At 42.9% G+C, this 20,592-nt stretch overlaps 1 protein-coding gene across 1 annotated transcript in view; it reads right to left on the bottom strand.

Moving 5' to 3' along the window:
• Positions 1–20,592, bottom strand: part of RP1 (RP1 axonemal microtubule associated) — a 307,648-nt gene that overhangs the window by 151,260 nt on the left and 135,796 nt on the right. Inside the window, exons 21-25 of the mRNA XM_067553867.1 lie at positions 20,393–20,544; positions 12,401–12,555; positions 6,941–6,999; positions 6,582–6,626; positions 2,548–2,711 (exon numbers count right to left, since the gene is read on the bottom strand). Coding sequence (XP_067409968.1) covers positions 2,548–2,711; positions 6,582–6,626; positions 6,941–6,999; positions 12,401–12,555; positions 20,393–20,544 — 575 coding nt within the window. The remainder of the gene's footprint in view (positions 1–2,547; positions 2,712–6,581; positions 6,627–6,940; positions 7,000–12,400; positions 12,556–20,392; positions 20,545–20,592) is intronic.

A 20,592-nucleotide genomic window follows, 5' to 3' on the forward strand; every position in this document is an offset into this window, starting at 1 on the left:
TTTTTCCCTTGTTTCTTTTTGTGTAATTTACTTAAATTTAGAAATGAAAAATCATTTCAAACTGGAAAACAAAACTTATTGTTTCAAATTTTGACAATTATTTAAAAAAAAATCAACATTTTTTCAAATTGGGAGATTAGTCAAAACTGACCCTGATTCCTGAAGAGTTTCAGTTTTGGCAAATCTACGCTTGTTTAACAACAACAGAAAACTTCACTGAAAAATTTCCAAGCAGTTCTACTCACTTACACCAATCATAAATCAGAAGTAGGTGGAGTTGCCTCACTGTGTAAAACCTGTGTAAGTGACATCAGATTCATGCGCCACATAAATCAAGAAAGTCTTGGAAATAGATTTCTAGGAGAAAATGTTGATTTTTGACTTCAATTCCCTTCTTTTTTCATGTTTGCTTTTTTTAATGTTCTTGAATACTTGCTGTCCTGGCTTTAGAGAGAATGTTCAGATACTCCACAAAATGCACAAGTTTATTATAAAGTTAATGTTACTATCTGTGAGTTTATTATAATCTTGATTTTTGTGAGAATTGTTCTTTCCTACTTTAGAGCTTGGCTCAGCTATTTTATTTTATCTCATATTTCTCTTTTTTGTGGGACTTGTAGCCATTTTCCCTGCTGCACTTGTGATAGCAATTCTGACTAAAGGATGTTAGAAAACAGCTGGTATTTCACTGTCCTTTTGGAGCACATGTAGGTATTTTTTTCCATTATGTGTAATGATTAATTCTTATGGATTTTTGTAAAAATCAGTAATATGATTTATAAAAACAAAACAAAAACAAAAACCCCACCACAACCCCAAAACAGATATCAATACTATATAAGTTTAGCTGGAAGTTAAATGACCTTCATTGGTTACATATAGCACATTCTTAAGGGATGAAATACGGGCCACACAGAAATCATTGGGAGTTTCGCCATTGACTTTAGGGGGCTAGGGTGATCTCATGTCCCAATATTCGGGGCTTTGTCTTATATAGGTGCCTAATTACCCTCTACCCCATCCCGATTTTTCACACTTGCTATCTGATCACCCTAAGTGGGGCCAGGATTCTCCCTTAGATATTTAACGGATGAAACCACCAATGTGTAAGAAATAGCAGTATGCAACATTTTACTTTCCAACAACTCCACAGCTTTTTGTGCTAATAAAACTGATATTAAATTATTACAGGATGTTCCTAGAATACAGCACTATAGATGGATGCCTTGCAATACTGAAAAAATACTAACACAGTAGAAAACATTTTGAGAACATGGTTTTCTGTCTTGCAGATTATTAAAAATAATCAATTAGCTTATTAAAATCAGTCATTTAAGATTATGAAAGAAATCAGTTTAGGAAAAGGGATGTTGCTCACATTTATTTGCTCTCTTATTATCATCATCACCATCATCTGTCAGTAGCAGTTGAACTTGAGAACTAGAAGAGTGGTTCTCATGAGAAGGTGAGATGATCTGGCCAGGCTGGAGGTTTCGCTGGTTTTAGTGAATTCCAGGTTGTACATTGGGCAGAAGTTTCCCCAAATGTCACTAAAGTTTAAAAGGCCTGATTCTCACTTAGAATCAGAGAGGAGGATCAGACCCTGTGTGCAACACTCCACCAGGAGAATCTGCATTAGACAATTTTGCTGGAAAGTACATGGTATAATTCACAAAGAAATCACGTCCTATTGTCATGCACCTGGTAGTGATTCTCCATCCTCTGCTTCCTGTGCCTTATCCTACGTGGATCTAAGTAATATATTGTGGGCTAGGTGATTTTAGGCACAACCCTGCCATGGATACTGTACCACCCCAAGGAGAGGCCCTGTGGAAGCAATGTGCCCCTCAGCATCACAATTCCTTCCCTTCCTTCTTCATTGCTCCTGAGGTGCCTGCTGGCTTATACCACACCCCCCGCACTGGCTCATCTGGGCTAGCTAGTGGGCTTGTGGGGGTTTGGCACTAGGCTCCATCCATTCCCCACTCCTCCCCACCCACCAACTCCAAAGAGAGACTAAGGAAAAACATATTGCTTACTTCTGTATCCCTGAACATAAGGTCCAGGTAGTTCACGTAGGAGTACTGGGCAGGGGGGACAGGGGGTTAGGGAGAATGACTCTTACTCCCCTTAATGCCTGTGCAGGACAAGTCATAATCTAGCCCTACCTTACTAATAGGGCATCAAGAATGGATCCAAGGAAAGGAAATAATTCTCTGCCTCTGCACATGAACTCTGCCACTTTAAAATTAGAATTTTAGCCACAGGAAACAAGTTCCTAGAGTGCATCTTCTGTTCGATGCTCTGAGCGCTACCTTTTCCCTGAATTTCCTGACTTGATTATCATCCTAAATATACAATCCCTCCATTCTCCCAGGGAATTTTCATGCAGCATCAATGAACAATGCAGCAAAACAAAATCAAAACCAGTTTATATACATATTGCTCGAGCCCCCTTTATTAATATGATCCGTTTTTTGAGTAAATCCATTTTGAATAGGCCCCTGTAACTAAATTCTCCAGTGTTTATATAAAATGGTACTGTACCTTGAATGTATCTGCGCTGTTGGGATTAAACAGCTGGTGTTTCCCAGAGCCCAGAATAATAGGACCAGAAGACTTGTTTTCTCCATATGCGTAAAGGGACACTGTTGCTGTTGTGCCAGCTGTTTTAAAGCCCCCAGTGACTACAGTAATCTTCCAGTCTCCTTCTGCGGAACAAAAATAAAATGGAAACGCTTTTATCATAGTAACTGCTATGTGGCTGGGGAGCTGCATACTGCAAATCATGCACAGCCAAGTCCAGGTGATTGTAACTAGTATACACCAGAGAAGCAGTGTTGTTGGGAGATGGGCTGGCTGAATTGCAGAATAATTTTGCACTTTCAGGTTCAGCTTGGATAAGGTTCCAAAGCTCAGAGGCTTCTCTTGGCCTCCTCCTTGAGACTGCAAAGTTAGGCTGGAAATCTCATGAGAACTGGCTGCTCTCTTGAGATTTCTGGCAATTTCCCACCTGGATCATCTGTGGTGGTAGTGGGACACCCTTTTCTGCAGGATTTGGGTCACAATCCTGGCTGCTGGCCAGAAATTCCATAGGAACAAAAAGCATCAGAACATTTCAAAACCTTTACAAATATTTGAATTAAGTCAAAACTATCCTTATCCCTGCCTGAATATTAGCATGCCATGTAACCAAGCACTCTAGTTGCCAGAAGGAAAATGTGGAACTGAGATCATCTGTGAGTGGATCACTATGTTAAAGGAAGGGTCCACAAAAGTTTGTGAATCACTGATATAAAGCATCCCTGATCTCGGTATACAAGAATGCCATTTCTTCTGCAATATACTGCATACATGTTCTGTAAATATCTGCAATCGGCTTAATACAAATCTCATTAAAAAGATCTGTTCGTAAACAGAAATTGTGCTCCTACATCTGAGAAGCAAGAATCATGAGCGTTCTGCCATTTCTTTTATTGTGGTTTTTGGCCTGTGTGCACAACAGGTTCCACCTAGTGACTTTAATTCATTTTGGAGAAAGCAAAATAAAATCCTAGCCCACAGACTTGTTATAGATAAATGCCATGGTATACACTGCAGTTTTATTAATAAAAAGCCTTGGGTTTGTTAATTGCTGTGTGAGTCAAGACTCAGGAATCAGAGAGAAATGCTTTTCTTGGGCCATGGTTCTTCTGCTTCCTGGGGAAGAAGTTGGGATAGGGAGTCCGGTCCCTGTTTCTCATGCCAGTAAGGGCTGAGTTCCCTCTGAAAATGATATGGAAAGCTTCTGGGGGGAATAAGGAGCTCAGGGGCGATTTTCAAGGGACTTAGATACCCATTTCCCATTGAAAGGCAACGGGTTTTGGGCAGTTAACTAACTCTCCTTTGTGACTTTGAAAAATTTCCCCCTCATGTCAGTCTCCAGAAACCCACTTTCCTAGCAAAGGAACAACATCTACAGGCTGCAGGAGATACAGTCAACTCAATTGGAGGAATGATTACCCCCCAAATACTGAAGGCAGAAGAATTAAAGGGGTGAAAAGGGAGATTCTGAAGGACTCCCTGATACAACACCCAGTGCACAAGACTATTTTTAAAAATGAAAACCAGCCTTTTTATTTCCCAACAATGTAATTTTAACTTTCAGAAAGCCCAGATTGCTTTGGGGTCATTTGGTTGGCAAAGAATGAAGTCTCATCACTTAAGAGATAACATGATAAATAAAGAACATTACTGACAAGCAATAAAATGCAGCATGCTGTACCTCAGTTCAAATTCTGAGTTCCAAAATTCTGTGGAAAGACACTGTACTGCTAAATTTTAAATGGGCTAAAAATATATATATATTTTACCTGGATTTCTACGTTGCCTCAATTATAGCATCCCAAATGTCTTCTCTCCCTTCATTCTAAAAATTGCTCTGTCAAGATCCATGATGTTTGTACAATTTTCTCCTGAAATCTACTTAGGTGATGTGGGGTTTTTTTTGCTTGGGTTTTTTTTGGGGGGCAGAGGGTGGTTATGCTCCTCAGTTTGTGTCCTTCTTCTTACCTAAAGTCACTGCATTAAGGCAGGCAATGCAATCTCAGAATAGTATTACTAGTGCTCTCGAACCTTCACATTCTGGCTGGCTTTGGAAAAGGCAGGGGAGATATCCTTAAAGACACCCTTTACAAGAAGCAATGGGCCCAAGCAGTGAAATTCAGCTGTGCCTCCTGACCTGAAACTCCCCAAAGATGGGGGCATTTGGATTCAGGTTTAAGTTTAGACTACTATGCAGTATGGGGCCATCAATGAAGTCCAAATTCTAATCTCAACCAGGTGTGAGTTTTCCCAAAGGCATGCTGGGGTCTTGGTTTGGACGTATTTTGCTTACACACAACTCCTAAAAGTTTTGAAATGTTATTTGTTGTTTGGTATAAGAAGAGATGCAGAAGTAAAAGGAGAGTGTGAACAGGTGGCAATGGAGAAAGACAGCAATAAAGACAGACAAGGCAAATGATACAGAGAAGTGTACTATGGAATAAGGATTGCAAGACTTTCTAATTCCTGTCTGGAAGCAAGAGCCCTAACCACTGATCTGGGCTATAGTGTCAATGAGTTTCTGTCTCAATATTTCCTGTTGGAGCTGTTCTATGGTGTATAAATAACTGAATATTCATTAGGCCAGAGAGAGAGGCTGACTCTATAGCCCAGTCTAATTTGGGAGGCTGGAGTCCTGGTTTAAGCCCCTGTTCTAAATCATGAGGGATTTAAACTTGGGCTTTCCAAATCCCTACTCTAACTACAAATCCCTACTCTAACTACAGGGCTACTGGCTTTTCTTGGGTCAACTCGTTTCTCATATCATCTAGAACTGAAGGCATTTTCATCAAAGCCCACAGGTAGCCATAAAACATTTCAGTTTCTACTGAAAAAAACCAGTGTAGTCAGATTTTTTTCAACCAGCTCTACCAGCCAGTAAGATGGGGCTTCTCTGTGGTTCTGGATCAGAGTCAGAATGCTCAACTCAGAGTGCTCTTTGCAGGCCCAAGGCGGTGATCTCCTCTGAAAATAAGTGAGCTGAATGCATCATCAGCTTAGACTCCCCACCCCAACCCTTTTACTAGACTTAAGTGGCCATTTCTATATGATGGAATTGTATTGCAGAGTCAAACACACTTGGCTGAATTGATATAATGTAGAGTCCAGTTCTATGGATATAGGGAGGACTAGAAAGAGTTCCTTCTAAACCAGATTAAAAGCTTGGAACTGGTCTGGTGGAACTATGGAGGTATTAATCATTAGAGTGTAGTGGAGCAAACCCCAGTACAAAGCCTGGTAACTGGATAGAAAATGTGCTTTCTGGATTAAGGCAAAGCTAGTTGTTACTCAAAATAAAATGTATACAAGTAAAATGTGGATTTGAATATAATTTGTATAATAGTTAGATAAAAATTTTATAATTAACTATTTGCCTTAGGGACACCACTTGAAAAGAGGTACTTGGGTCTCCGTGGATATCTTGATTGCTACAGTGAATTATAAACACATTTTAAAACTTCCTCCTGACAGTTTCTAAATTGTTGCTCAACCTACAGCATAAAGTATTCCTTACAGCTGGGGGGTGTTATTCAGATATATGTAACCTAATTGTATCATGACAGAAAAGTCAAACTGGACAAACAAGAAATCACAGATAAAATTGGAAAATGGAGAACTAATGGAAAGAGCTAATTATACATGGCCCGGGGTGACAAAAGCCACAGAGCCATGATGGAAAGTATTAACTAAAGAAAGTAACATTAAGATATATCATTATTAATTACTAGGAAAATTATAAATTCCCAATTAACGAGTGAAAGACCCTAAAATTATTGGCATGAGAAATGACAGAATAAGACAAAGAATTTGCAAATAGTACAGTTCAAGTGATTTATCATTTAAGTCCAAATGAAGAATTCAGGGCTCACTGCAATAGTCAAACTGGTACTGTAATTAAAATTTTAAAAGCAAATAAAAAGGCAAAAAATGTGCAAGGCAGGTAGTTCTGAAACAGAAACAGTCTTCATTAGAGGACAGAAAGCAGTAGCAGGATTTACCATTTGCTTCATCTTGCATTTTCAGCTGACGATTTATTTGCAGTTCTGCCAAAAATAAAATATGAAGTGCAGTTAATAATAGATCTGGCTGGTTACATTAAGAAAAGGTAGGGGGAAAGATATCATGATATTAACCCTTGGGCTCCTGTATCAGCAAATCCTCCCTCTCTCACCCACCACTAGAATAGAATAGAATAGAGAATAGATACACACATATATAAAAACTTGCCTGGTAAATGGAACTGGGGAAGCTGCAAAAGGGTTAATGCTGACATTTTAAGTGTAAATTCAGCCCAAAGATTTTGAGCAAACAAAACAAATTATTGATTTCATCTCCATAGTGTAACAATAACCCTCACCTTCAGGGTAGAGCTCGATTTCTGAGTGAATTATTCCCTGGGACATAAATGGAAGCCACCTGAGAATAAGCAAGCAAACAAGAAAGAAGACTGGAATCAATATATTCTTCATTGCATGTAACTGAATGATCCAAGGCTTATTTTGCATGTCGAACATGTATAGTGGCAGGGGAATTGTCTCTTGAGCAAGTGCAGTATAGTTTGATACACAAAATAAAGAAGTACAAATTAAGGCCTCAATCCTACAAAGGGACTGTGCAGGTTTAAGAGTCCTTGCTGACATAAATTGTACCTTTGCAGGACTGGGGACTACAGACAACATTCAAGATAGCAGAACTGATGTGGGAAAAATAAGATCCAGTCTCAACGATAAGAGCTGTCTCAAAATCAAAGGTGTCTTATTTTCAAGAGAGTTTGGATAAGGACTGCCTACCCAGTTGCCTCTTCTACCCCAGAATTCTATCCCTGGCCCAGAAGTGCACAGAGTATTTGCTACATTTGAAGAAGAAGCCAGCCTTCAGAAAGCCTGACAACCATGGTAAGACACAAAACTACAGAGGTAGTTAGTGCATATTAAAAGTTAGAGGAAACAAGCTGATATTAGCTCAATTTACTGAATCAGGGGATGACAGAGGGCATGATTCTACTCACATTTACAACAGTTTTACACCGGTATACAGCATTGGTCTGGTTCTCATTTACATTAATGGCTGTGACAATCAGGGCCAAGACAGCCCGAGGGACAGCAGATGGTTCAAGCCCCCAAAATGAGCAGTTGAACCAACTGATTGCACATTGTATTATTGTACTCTAAGGATATTGAGTAAGGTCTTTGATGGGCTTGTAACCTTTCTGAACATGATGGTCATTCTGAGATAGCGCTACAGACTGTGGATATGAAACTATGTATTTATGCATATAGAAAACATGTATTACAATTTCAACTACATCTCACAGCCCAGAGGGACACTTTCCCCAAGACAGAGTTTTATAAGACACCAGTGCCAAGCAATGACCCACTGGCTAGCCAGGAAAAGACAATGGAGTTAACGGGAAGTCACTGAAACATCCTGGCTCTCAGGTAAGAGGGGATTTCCATACTCTAAATAAATATGCATCATCATGGAATGAGAGGAGGAAAAAATGGGAAAAGCCTTTTTACAGCAAGGCTTGTGTCTAAGATTTTCTGTCCAGAAACTGAAGGACAGTCACTTGGCAGGTACTGTCCATGACATGCTGGATTCAGCCTGTAGCTGGGGTATGCTGGGAAACTCTTCAAAGGCAAGAGATAAGCTGTATTAGGAAAGGGTTGCATCTTTCTGTTTCTTTTCAGTGTCACTTGTATATGTTTGCTCTCCTTTACTATTTCATCTTTGAATCTGTGGCTTTTCTATTAAATAAGCCTTTTGTTCATTTTTACCCCAACCAGGTCTCTCATGTGCAAACTGTGTGTGCCAAAGTAAGCTGGTGTCTTGGGAGCTTGGTTCATGCTTTCAGGAGTGATTAACGAGAGGGGAAAAGTCTGAGTGTCTGGTAGTTAAAAACTCGGGAGGACAGATTTGGGGAGGCCTGCAGTCTGTTGGTGTCCCCCTGCAAAAAGTAACTAGACTGGCAGCAGCTAGGGTGAGATCTTGTGTTTCTGCGAAGGATACTGGTGTCAGGGGTCTGAACCACAGCTGCACAGTGTAAAGGCAAGTTTACAGAGCAGGTAGTGACAGAAACCCTTACCAGTCTGGGTGATCCTCAAAATGTCACAGTGTCCCTTTACACTTCTCGGAGTACAAGAGAATCAAGCACTGAGATTTCCATTGAACCACTCCTGATTTGCATGGGTATAACAGAGAGGAATCAGGCCCAGAGTATTTTTCAATACTTTGGGGAGGAATGCTTATGAAAAGTTAGGGAAATCCTGCAGTAGATGAAGGAAAAGTCCAAAGTCGAGCTTTAAAGATAGACAGAAGGCCAAATTCCGTACTCTTCTATACTCTTGCAATACCAGAGCAGTGCACTGGGTTGCAGGGATGTAACTGAAGGCAGAGTTTCACCCAGTCTTTTCGGTAGGAATGGACTGAACTTTTGAAACCCTAAACTTTGGGACCCACATTGCCAACTTTTGTTTACTTTGTTTACTTCTTGCTAAAAAAAAACATTTTTCTACATAGAGCCACTGTACGGCAGGCTTCTGGTTTGTTTACACAGTTTCAGTTTAGTGGGTTCAATTATCCTCTAACGTGACACTAACTTCCATGCAATGACACCAGCGATGAATTTCGCTTAATGGGGTCAAATCTGGGACTGTGCAGGGTGATTCCAGAGATGTCAAGTGGGATGGAATCTTCCTCCATACGGCTGTGGAGCAGCACCAGAATCTCTCTGCTGTTCCAGCCTCAGAGCTGCAGTCGCCTCTGCCACTATGTGACCCATGCCTGCTTGGTGTGGCACTCTGTCCCCGTCTAGGGGCAGCTAGAAATTGATGAGCCTGCTACAGCCTTGGCTAAGAGATACGTGTCCTGAGGCTCAGGCATTGAACTCCCGAGGTCCCTGGTTTGAACCTGGCTGATGACAACCAGTCTCTGTTGGTGTTACAGCTGCACTCCCAAGTGAGGGGTGAGTGAAATTTAGTACTGGGATCCATGAAGTTGCAGGTGCATCTCTCTCATGACAGATCTCCCTTATGTGTCAGGAAGCTCCAGTGATGCTCAGCTGTGGGGTACACAGGGCATCTGCAATCCCTGAAGGGGCTTTCCTCACCCTAACACTCCTTCTCACACATTCAGAGAGCCCATCTGTGGTAGTTCTACTACCTATCAGGTGGTACATGCCTGCTTGGTGTGTGCAAAACAATCTTTGCCTCATAGAAAACAAAAATGATTCAGCTGAAGTCACAAGAGAGAACATTCAATTGCTCAAATCTTCTCCACCCGCCAGAAACTCAAAGCTGCATCTGGGTGGCTCATCCAGTCTGTTTCCACCACCACCACCACCCATGTCAATTTCACACCAAGGAATAGCATGAACCTGACAAAGAAAAGGAGAGAGATCTGCAACAACGGGAATAGATGCTGAGAATAACCAGAAATGATTAACAGTGGCACCTGAAGAAAATGTCATTAAACTCCCTGATAAATATTCAGCTGTTTTTATTTTCAGAAAACAGGAGCTTTGATTTAAAAGGGGAGAATATGACCATTTTCTGAAGAAGTGGTGTACACCTTGCTGACTAAAAACAGAGAGCATTCAACACTGATCCATTTACACATTGCTTTTCTGGTTTTCACTTTTTTATTTCCTCTCTCTTTTCTGGATTATCCTTAGAGGAACCTTTTCCCTCCGCAGAGTAAGGCTACTGCAATCTCAACATGAGAGCCACTTCATTAATCAGTAGTTATAGACTGCTGTACAGTGAGACAGCTGGGGCTTGATCTTGTATGGTTCTGAGCCTCCTGGGCCCGATCAGCAAAGCACTTACCATGATGCTCAACATTAAGCACATACAGAGTCCTTAGAACAGGGTGCTCAGCACCTTGCAGGTACCTTGATAGCTTCCCACCAGCTCATTAATAGGCCAATCCCAGGAAGTGCAGAGCACCCTCAACACCATCTTGAAAGACGCACTTAGCATTTTACAGGACCAGATCCAAAGAACCTTAATATATTAACTAACTGACTTTTTAGTTTTCTGAGCTACAGCACACACTGGCTTTTTTATGCTGTCTTCCTGTTAAAACCAGGTTATACAGATATATTTTGTAATCCTAAATGCTGAAAAAATACTGATTTATAATTTAAAAAACCCCACACAGAAATAAGATTTGAATTGAAATCCATGAGGATGACTAGATTTTGCCTGTGCAGATAAAAGCCTGACTTTTGATTTAAATCAGAAAAAATGTCGACACTTCCCAGATTAACTGAGAGATTAAGGAATGTGCTATTTTGTACTACAGACCAGAAAAAAATATCAAGTCTTCCAGTATAACATTAAAATAAAGCTATGAGGCTGTGAAGGTGAAGCATATAAGTATATTTGAGGCAGAAAGCATTTTCCTTCCTTGAGAAGAGCGTTGTATTTCAGCTGTACATTTTGGCCAGTAAAGAAGCCATCCCCTGGTGGTCCTGCTGCCCTATTTTAAACTCTCTTCAGTAGCAGTGTTCTTTTTATAGCAGTCACAAAAGGCAAGAATGATTCAACTTTTCTTTCCTTTTCACCTTTACAGTCTCTGCTGCTGAATATTTTCTGCTGACCAGCCTCCTAGGTGCTAATTATCCCACACTAAAGTGCTCTGTCATGCATGGTGTCTGAGCCATGTGACCCACTGGAGGATGGATTTGATACTGAGTTGATTTTTTCTTGCTTGAGGTAGGCAGCTGGCCTCATTTCTCTATAGAACCTCATGCCTGATTAATGTCAGAGAGTTGTTTACATCTTTCCACAGATATGAGATACTGATGAAACACCATCTAATATGTGCCCAAAACTGCATCCCTTATTCATATGAGAAATCCCTACTCTCATGAGTAATAATATAAATAATTCTAATAATTTATGGGGTTGCCTTAATCCCAAAACACTTTACAAAGGTAAATGAATATTTTTATTCCTATTTTAAAGATAGGGAACCTGAGGCACAAAGTTTCAGCAAGTTGCACAAATTTACACCAAACAAACAATAGATCTGGAAATACAAACTAGGTGTCCTGACTGTAGTCCTGTCCACTGGGGCACATTGCCTCCCATCAATCCACTAATTTAAATGGGACTACTACCATAAAGTTATTCACATGCATCAGAGTTTGCAGCTTACATACCATCGTATGTGCCTGAGCATGTTTTTAATATCCACAGCTCTTCTTGTTTTAAAAAATGTAAAAAAGTTTGAATGATGTGATATTTTTCAAGTGACTTTTGCTATCCTGATTTAATACCTTAAATTAGGTAACCACCAGAAGATATTCCCCTTTTTAGCATGTCATTCATCACTTCAGCAATGGTGTTGCTCATGAGGAGAACAAATGCTACTTCTGGATTGTGCTCCTCATGGATTTCCCATGGAGAATTGGGTTTTAATTTAAAAACCTGTTTGTATGATTTATCTTTGCTTCTGGTATAGGAAATACTCACCCACAATCTTAAAGCATCACTCCACGTGTGACATGGGTACACTGCATAATCCAATAATATAACATTATAAAGTATGGAGTTAGTCTTTGGTACACACTACTTGGGAATCACTAAATTAAGCAATCAATTCTGGAGTGATAAGTAATATGAGTTTATATAAATAATACCTCAGAGTACTCCGTATCTGACTTGTCCTGGAAAAATCAAACTGAACATATCTATAGGCTAAACAATACACCTGGATATCCTCCAAACAGTATGTAGCCTTAAAGGATTATATGATATTTGAAAGGACAAAGTTACTTTAAAAATAAAAGGGCTGTGGTGTAAAATACTACCTTTCACAGTTGAAAATATATTCAGAGTCCTTCCCAGCTTTTCTGATTATTACTTTCTCACAGTACCAGTACTGTGACTTGTTATTGGCCTCACAACGCAATAGCACCTTCTGCAGTTTTCCAAGAGATACAGCTTCCACTTCAAACATATCTACCTAGAAGACAAGAGTTTCATAACAGCAGTAAGAAAGGCTGAAAACTGCTCAGTATTTTAAGGGCATTGATCCAGCTCTCATTACAGCCAAGGAAAAGATTCCCCTTGGATATAATGGGAGTTGGATTGTTCCCTTAGGACCGGATCGAAGTTAACAAGTGTCTTTCCATTGACTCAATGGAGACCAGGGTTACCCAAAGCTAAAAATCTGAATGTAGTAATAATGACAAAAACCTCATGTAAATTACCTTTATGATTCTTCTCTAAATGTAGTACAAAATTCCTCAGTACTGGTCCAATACAACTTACAATAACACTCAAGCAGTGTTTGGAGTGATTACTTTACAATACTGTAAAATTATTTTCTTAAGAAGGGACATATTTGCTCCTTGTGGATTCTCCCCCTCCCTTTAAATGCCATTATGTTGAAGAAGCTGAAATCTGGCATGCTAATTTGTTTGTATTTCTTATTTCATTGTATTTTATTGTATTTCAGATGATATGCAAATGGATTGTGAAATCCATTTGGAAAGGCATTGTTTTGACAGAGCCTCACCTTTAGATCTCTCCATAGTGGAGACGAAGTGGCGCGGTGACTTTCTGAATAGTCGTGTCCTGTCAAGATAGAAAGATAAAGTGCACCTGATGGCCAAAATGTGGAGAGCTGCTTCCTGTGAGTTATTGTGCGGTTTGGGGGAAAAAATAGGAAGATGCATGGGCTGGTTCAAACGGAACAAAGTTATAACCTTGGGTAGGAATTTAGGATGTGGCCGAAGTGTGACTTTGTCTCTGTAAAATATGGTATATGGCAAGTGAGCTGTAAGGGCTGAGATTTCCCCATCCTTCAAGCTGAAGTAATGGCAACGAGGAAGGCTGTTTTCATAGTCAGGTGCAGGAGTGAACATGTTGCCATCGGCTCAAAGGGAGGTTGGGGTCTCATTAGTGACCATAGGACTAGGGTGGGGTCCCAGATAGGAGTGGGGGGTTATATGTGTGGATAAGGGTTCTGAATATCTTTTAAGAAACATTTAATGAGTGGATGGGTGAATACAGAATGTCCGTCTATAGAGTTGTGAAAGGCAGTGATGGCTGTTAGATAGCCCACTCTGTTTGAGGTGGAGAAGGTAGTCTAGAATAAAGGACGGTGGGGCCTCAGTCACCTGGATATGTTTTGGGGCACACCAGTTTTGGAATCTGTTCCATTTCTGGGTGTGTGTGTGTCTGGTGGTGTCTCGCCTGCTATGTAATAGGACAAATTTTACTTGGTCAGAGCAATCTGTTTCCGGCCGTGGAACCAAGGAGCCGTGCCTTCAGGTGAAGTATTTGTGGATTGGGGTGACGGACACACCCATTGTCCTGTGATAGGATCCAGGATGCCTGAGGGAGGTTGATGGGTGAGCATACGAACATCTGTAGAAGGTAAGTGTACCACATTTGTCAGGCCCAAGTTGGGGCTATTAATATGATGTGAAATTGATCTTCTTGTATCTTGCGTAAGACTCTGAATAGAAGGGGAAAGAGGGAATGCGTAGAGCAGCGTTCCACTCCAAGTGATGAGGAACGCATGCCCATTGATCCTTGCCCCAGTCCTGCTCTGGAGCAGAAATGTGGACAATGAGAGTTCAGTGGGGTGGGCGAATAAGTCTATTGTGGGATAGCCCCATTGGAGAAATATGGGACGTAACGATCTCATGTCCAGTTCCCATTCATGCTGTTGGGGAAAGATTTGGCTTAGCATATTTGTGATGGTGTTGTTCTATCCGGGTAGGTATGCGGCTGAAACGGAGTCGTTGTGGCGGATACAAAAATTCCAGAGTTTGATTGCTTCTGAGCACAGAGAATGGGATTTTGCTCCCCCATGTCTGTTGATAGAAAACATGCAGGCGAGGTTGTTCGTCATTACTCTTACAGTTTGGTGTTTGAGCAGTGGCAGGAAATGTTGGCAAGCATTGTGAACAGCTCTGAGCTCTAAAAGGCTGATATGAAGAATGGACTCAGTTGGTGCCCATCTGCTTTGAGTCCTGTGTTCTAGCAGGTGGGCTCCCCAACCAATGAGTGAGACATTGGTTGTTAGGATCATAGTAGGAGATGGTTGAAGGAAGGGGACCCCTGTGCAAACATTGCTGGGGTTCATCCACCAGAGTAAGGAGTCTTTGACCCGTCTTGGCACTGATAATTTCTGGATATTGTGTCTGTGGGGAATGCATACTGTACGGAGCCAACCTTGGAGACAGTGCATATGCAGCCTGGCATGTCTTACTACGAATGTGGCTGCTGCCATATGTCCGAGAAGCTGAAGACATGTACCTGAGGACATACAAGGACATTGGAAATTAGGTTCTTTAGAGCTGCAAATCTGTGGGGTTGAAGAAAGGCTCTGGGGCTCATATGGAATCCAGTTGAGCTCCAATAAATTCCAGTATTTGAACAGGTCTTAGCGTGGATTCTAGGTTGATGAGGAGGCCCAAATTGTTGAAGGTATTCATGGTTGTGTGAACTGCTTGAAGGGCTTCAGCCTCAGATGGAGCTTTAAGGAGGCAGTCGTCTAAGTACAGAAAAATGGTAATCCCTATCTTCCTTAGGTAGGCTGTTATCACCACTAGCACCTTGGAGAAAACCTGTGGTGCTGTCAACAGGCCAAAGAGTAGAACCTTATACTGAAAATGGTCATTGTCGACATTGAACCTTAAGAAGCGTCTGTGGGCAGGATGTATGGCAATGTGGAAATAGGCATCCTGTAGGTCGAGAGCCGAGAACCAATCTCCCTGTTCCAATGCTGGTATGATAGTGGATAAGGTGACCATCCTGACAAACTTGTTCAGATTGCAGAGGTCCAGGATTGGGTGCCACCCTCCAGATTTTTTCTGAATCAAAAAGTAATGGGAGTAAAAGCGTCAGCCCCTGTGTTGTGTGGAGACCAGTTCTATGACTCCCAATTGTAGAAGGTGGTTCAGTTCCTTCGTGAGAATCATCTCATAAGAGGGGTCCCTGAAGAGGGATGGGGAGGAGGGTTTGTGGGATGGTAGCATTAGGAAGGGGATGGAATAACCTTCCTTGACTATTTCCAATACCCAGTGGTCTGAAGTAATAAGCTTCCAGGATGTTAGGAATGAAGCTAGCCTGTTGCCAAACTGATGGTCTCCTTGAGGCATAAATTGGAACAGAAGGAGTGTTCTCAGACTTTCAACCACACCTTCAAAACTGTTGTTTGCTAGAAGGTGTACGGGATGTAGCCCCTTGCTCAGCGGGATTGTCTACAGTTGCTGTGATTATTCGAAGGGTGTTGCTGGCAATGTTGGTTATCTAATTATCTGTGTGTGTAGTATGGTTGAGGTCTGGATGTGGAAGGGAGCTGATACTTCCCTGATCTTCTCTTCGGTTGTGGGGTGTATATGCCCAAAGATCTCACTGTGGCTCTGGAATCCTTCAGAGAATGTAAAGAGTTGTCTGTGCGTTCTGAAAAAAGTTTTTGGCCTTTGAATGGCAGATCCTCAACCGTCGTTTGTACCTCTTTTGGGAATCCCGATTGATGTAGCCAGGATGCACATCTCATTACTTCAGCGATGGCAATTGATCTGGCTACTGTATTGGCTGTATCCAGGGAGGCCTGTAGAGCTGTGCAAGCTATAAGATGTCCTTCTGAAATCAAAGTAAAAAATTGATCTTTTTTTTGGTCTCTGTGAGGTCCAGACATAATTCCTCCAGTTTGGAATAATTCTTATAGTTGTATTTGGCCATGAGGGCCTCATAGTTGGAAATCTGAAACTGGAGTGCTGCAGAAGAATAGGATTTGCTGCCAAATAGGTCGAGTCGCTTCCATTCTCCATCAGAATGAGAAGATTGGGGTTCATATGGACAATTCTTCTTGTGCACAGCATTCACCACAAAAGAGTTTGGGGTAGGGTGAGCTACATTTTTTGCTGGCACATAGTATTTTTTATCTGCCCATTTGCATGTGGGAGAATGGAAGCTGGGGTCTGCCGTAGGAGATTGGCTGGCTCCAGGAGTGCCTCATTAATGGATAGAGCGAATTTTGAAGTAGAAGTGGTGTGGAGGATGTCAATAAGTTCATGCTGTTGCTCCTTGACTCCAGTTGTATATTTAAGTCATCCACAACTCTACGGAATAGTTCTTGGAAGTGTTTAAAGTCATCGGCTGCCGTAGGGAGAGATGGCATAATGGCCTTATCCAGTGAGGAGGATGAGAAATGTAGTGTAGGTGAGTCCTCTTGGACTTGTTCTTCCTCTTGTGCTTCCAAGTGTTCCTGTTCCTCTTGTGTTTGAGTCTGAGGAGGTCTGGAGATAGTCAAGGATGGGATGGACAGTGGGCGTTGTACCTGTTGTGGTGGTAGAGGGTTGCCAAACTGAGCTCTATGCATGGCCCAAGGATCTCAATAGGGCCAAGCTGGTGGGAGAGGAATATGAGGCTGCATCCACGGGGACCCTGCCAAGACTGTGTTCCTTGAGATATTGAGGGATAGGCAGGTGAGACCAGTGGTAAGTGGCCTGAAGTTGATTGTGCGATGTATTCTGCATCTTCCACCTCCTTCGAAGTGGAGATTCCAGGGTGTCAGAAACTCTTCAATCTGAAGAGTATCTGAATTCTTGTGGTATATAAGGCATCCACGGTGTGAGAGGCCGTGTCATAATGTGGTCAGCAGATGGTGCTAAAGGTCTGCATGGAGGTGGTAGTGTCGCTGATGTCGGCACTGTTGTTTTTATCAGAGCCGAGGTTCTTCTTCGAGTGCTTGCTCATGTCCATTTCACTATAGGTGTGTGCACGCCTCTGTGCATGGCTACCAGAACTTTTTTCCCCTTAGCAGATCTCGTAGGGCCAGCTATGGCGCTCCCTGGAGTCCCGCACACATGCTGCAGTATATGAAGTGCTGCCTCCCCTACGCCTCCTCAGTTCCTTTTTTCCGCCCGTGAGGGTTACTGGAACTGCCTGCACTTGCATTGCAAGCACTTCATTTCCCGTATTTTAAACTTTAAACAAGGATTTTTTGTGTTAATTAGTTAGTTAGATTAATAACTGTTGTAGTGGTAGTTAGAGACTTAGAGATAGTCTAGCTCAGACTTTACCGGGAGAAGGTATGCTCCGGTGTCACGGTTTCAAGCCACATGCTTTCGGCAGGAAGGCTTTCCCGCTAACTGTCTCCCACTGCCTGAAGCATGTGAGGGAAGCCCTTCATGAGAAGAGAAAGGCTTTCAGACCCCAGGAAAATGCGCCTGAAAGCCTGGCTCATGGAGTCTCTGAGCCGGATCCGAGCCAACCCACTTTGCTGCAGTATCCAGCATGCCGCCAGTGCAGAGGGCCTCAGATGCTAAAGAGGAGGTGGCTCTCTTCGTACCCTCACCCCGCTCAGATGATGTCTTTCTCTTGGTTGGATGTGAGGCGAGAGGGTTGATGGAAGATCTTGTCAACCGTGCTGGTCTCTCGGGGGAGGACTGAGAGCCAGAATCCAATGCTGGATGAAGGGACTTTTCCATTAGGATGAACTTTAGTTTAAGATCCCTGTCCTTTCTCACCCTTGGCTTGAGGATGAGGCAGTCGGAGCACTTGTGGGTACTATGTCCCTCTCCCAGGCAGCATATACAATGTGCATGGCCATCCATTAACGAAATGTCCATCCTCTTAAACCTGGGGGAGCCGGGCATAGGGGTGAGTGTTACAAGGTCGTCCTCTCCGGCCTGGCTGCTGGGGCCCTCCCTTGGGTCCAGACTCCGGGGGAGGCCACAGCACCTGACTCCTCAGGGTTGCTGGAGCACTCTCTCCGGGGTAGGTCTGTCAGTCCCTCCTTGTCCACGGGGAGCTCCTCGGTGAGGGGCAGCTCCTCTAGGTCACAGGGTTGGGGAAATGGCCCGGCCTCAAGCAGCTCCTTCAGGTCCTGCCCCGACTCTGGGGGTTCGGCGGCCGGCAGTTCCTCCAGGTCCTGTCTGGCCTCAGGGGGAATCTCCCACCTGGGTTGCTCCGGGGGCTCAGTCCAGTCCCGGGTTCAGGGGACTTGGTCCGGCCCTGGGGCTCTGGTATCTCGGCCCAGTCTCTTTGGCTGTGTTGCCTGGTCCAGCTACGGGAAGGCCCTACCCAGTCTCTAGGCCTGGGTTGGTCCAGGGATGGTCGGAGTCTTAGCTCCGGCTTAGGCCTCAGCCGGTGGGGCAGTACATCTGCCTCCGGCGGCGGTCTCTCCCCGACTGAGCTCTGGGGCCTGTCCTTTATACCGCCCCTTCCTGTCGGAGCTCCGCCCCGTGGTCGCTGATTGGGCTGGCCGGGCGGTCCTATCACAGCCCGGCCCTTCTGTTGCCAGGCAGACTTATCCACTATACCTGGTTTGGTCCACTCAGGCTGCTGGGGCCCTCCCTCAGGTCCAGACTCCGGGAGAGGCCACAGCGCCTTCCTACAGTGAGGGATTCGGGAAGGTAAGGTGAGATGAAATGCTACTCTAAACTAACAACTGCATAGTAAAAGTATAGTAGTTGAGAGAAAAAAGGGGTTTTTTGGTTGTGTTTTAGGAGGAAAGGACGGAGAGAAAGAAAGAAGAGGAGAAGAAGAGAGGAAACAAGAGCTAGCTATCTAATTTAAGGTAAGTAATAAGGTTTCTGAGGAGAAAAACGGGCTCTGCTAAAGTTTCACTCCAGACTGTAGGCGGTAGAGAAGGAACTGAAGGTGGCTGGACCGCATAGCGCAATTTATACTACCTGCGTGATGCGTGAGATGGGGGAGGTGCGCATATGCAGTCTGCTGGGCACTGCTATTGAAGATATCCAACTCCAGATGCTGGGGCACTGCCGCACACCCAGCAGAGCACCCATGGGGACATCACTCAAAGAAGAAAGTCAGCCTATGTCAACCCTGCAATAAAACAGCTACAACTGGCTCATGTCAGCTGGCTCAGGCTGCGAGGTTATAAAATTGCAGCGTAGTCGGTCAGGTTTGGGCTGGAGTCCAGAGTCTGGGACCACGCAAGCTCGAATAGGAACCACTACAATTTTATAGCCCTGCAACCTGAGCACCACAAGCCCGAGTCAGATGACGTGGGCCAGCCACTGTTGTTTCATTGCACTATAGACATTCCCTTAGTGACCGGACCAGAATTAGAACTCAGCAGTTCTTGAAATTTGGTCTCTTGCTCAGTCCACTAAACCACACTGCAGAATGCAGCGTGCATATTTTACCTATGGAAAGGCTCTTAGGTACATGAAAGACAAATTAGATAGCTTCCCTTACACCTGGATTGCATTCATCAGTATCAAAATGCTTCACAAAACTGCCATGTGTTAGAAGAAATAGACAGCAAATGTTCCTACTGAGATTTGAAGTCATGAAACAATTTTTGTGCACTCATTTGTGTCCAATTTTGATCTCTTATGCTTTGACTGAAAACGTCTGTATTTTCCCTTGTGGCTTCTCATCATCTTGGTTTTTTTCTCTCTCTTTCTTTTTCTATTCTCTTATTCTCCCTAATGTCTGCTCCCTCACTTCTCACTTTTACTCTTTCATTCCATTATTCATTTCTCGTTTACCAGGTCCTGTTTTTTTCATCACTTTTGATATTGTCTCCCAGAAATGGCAAGCACTGAATGGACTGTATTATATCTATGAAAATCTTTAATAAAAAGAGTAGATAAATAAAGTGAAATGTGTCTGTATCCAAGATGTTGATTAGTTCCCCTCAAAGCCAATTTTAAGTATGTCTAAAGACAACTTTCATAGAATCATAGAAGATTAGGGTCAGAAGGGACCTCAAGAGGTTATCTAGTCCAATCCCCTGCTTAAAGCAGGACCAACCCCAACTTTAAACATGTCTCCATGAATATGCAGACTTCCTTGCTTATACTTACCATTCCTCTCTGAAATTTCACTGGCATATCAGATTTATGCAGAAGTCTTAGACCAGAGTCTCCTCTCTTTCCATAGATACATAGGTAAATTGGAGAGTCTGTTTCAGCTTGCTCCAAGTGGCCAGTGTAAACATAAATGTGATATCTCACAACTTGCAAAAACAGAGAGAGGAAAACACCAGTCAGTTATTCATACAGAG

This window comes from Emydura macquarii, unplaced genomic scaffold (genome assembly GCF_026122565.2).
Source record: "Emydura macquarii macquarii isolate MOO-44397 ecotype Brisbane River unplaced genomic scaffold, CSIRO-AGI_Emac_v2 contig_1477, whole genome shotgun sequence".
Lineage (NCBI taxonomy): Eukaryota > Metazoa > Chordata > Testudines > Chelidae > Emydura > Emydura macquarii.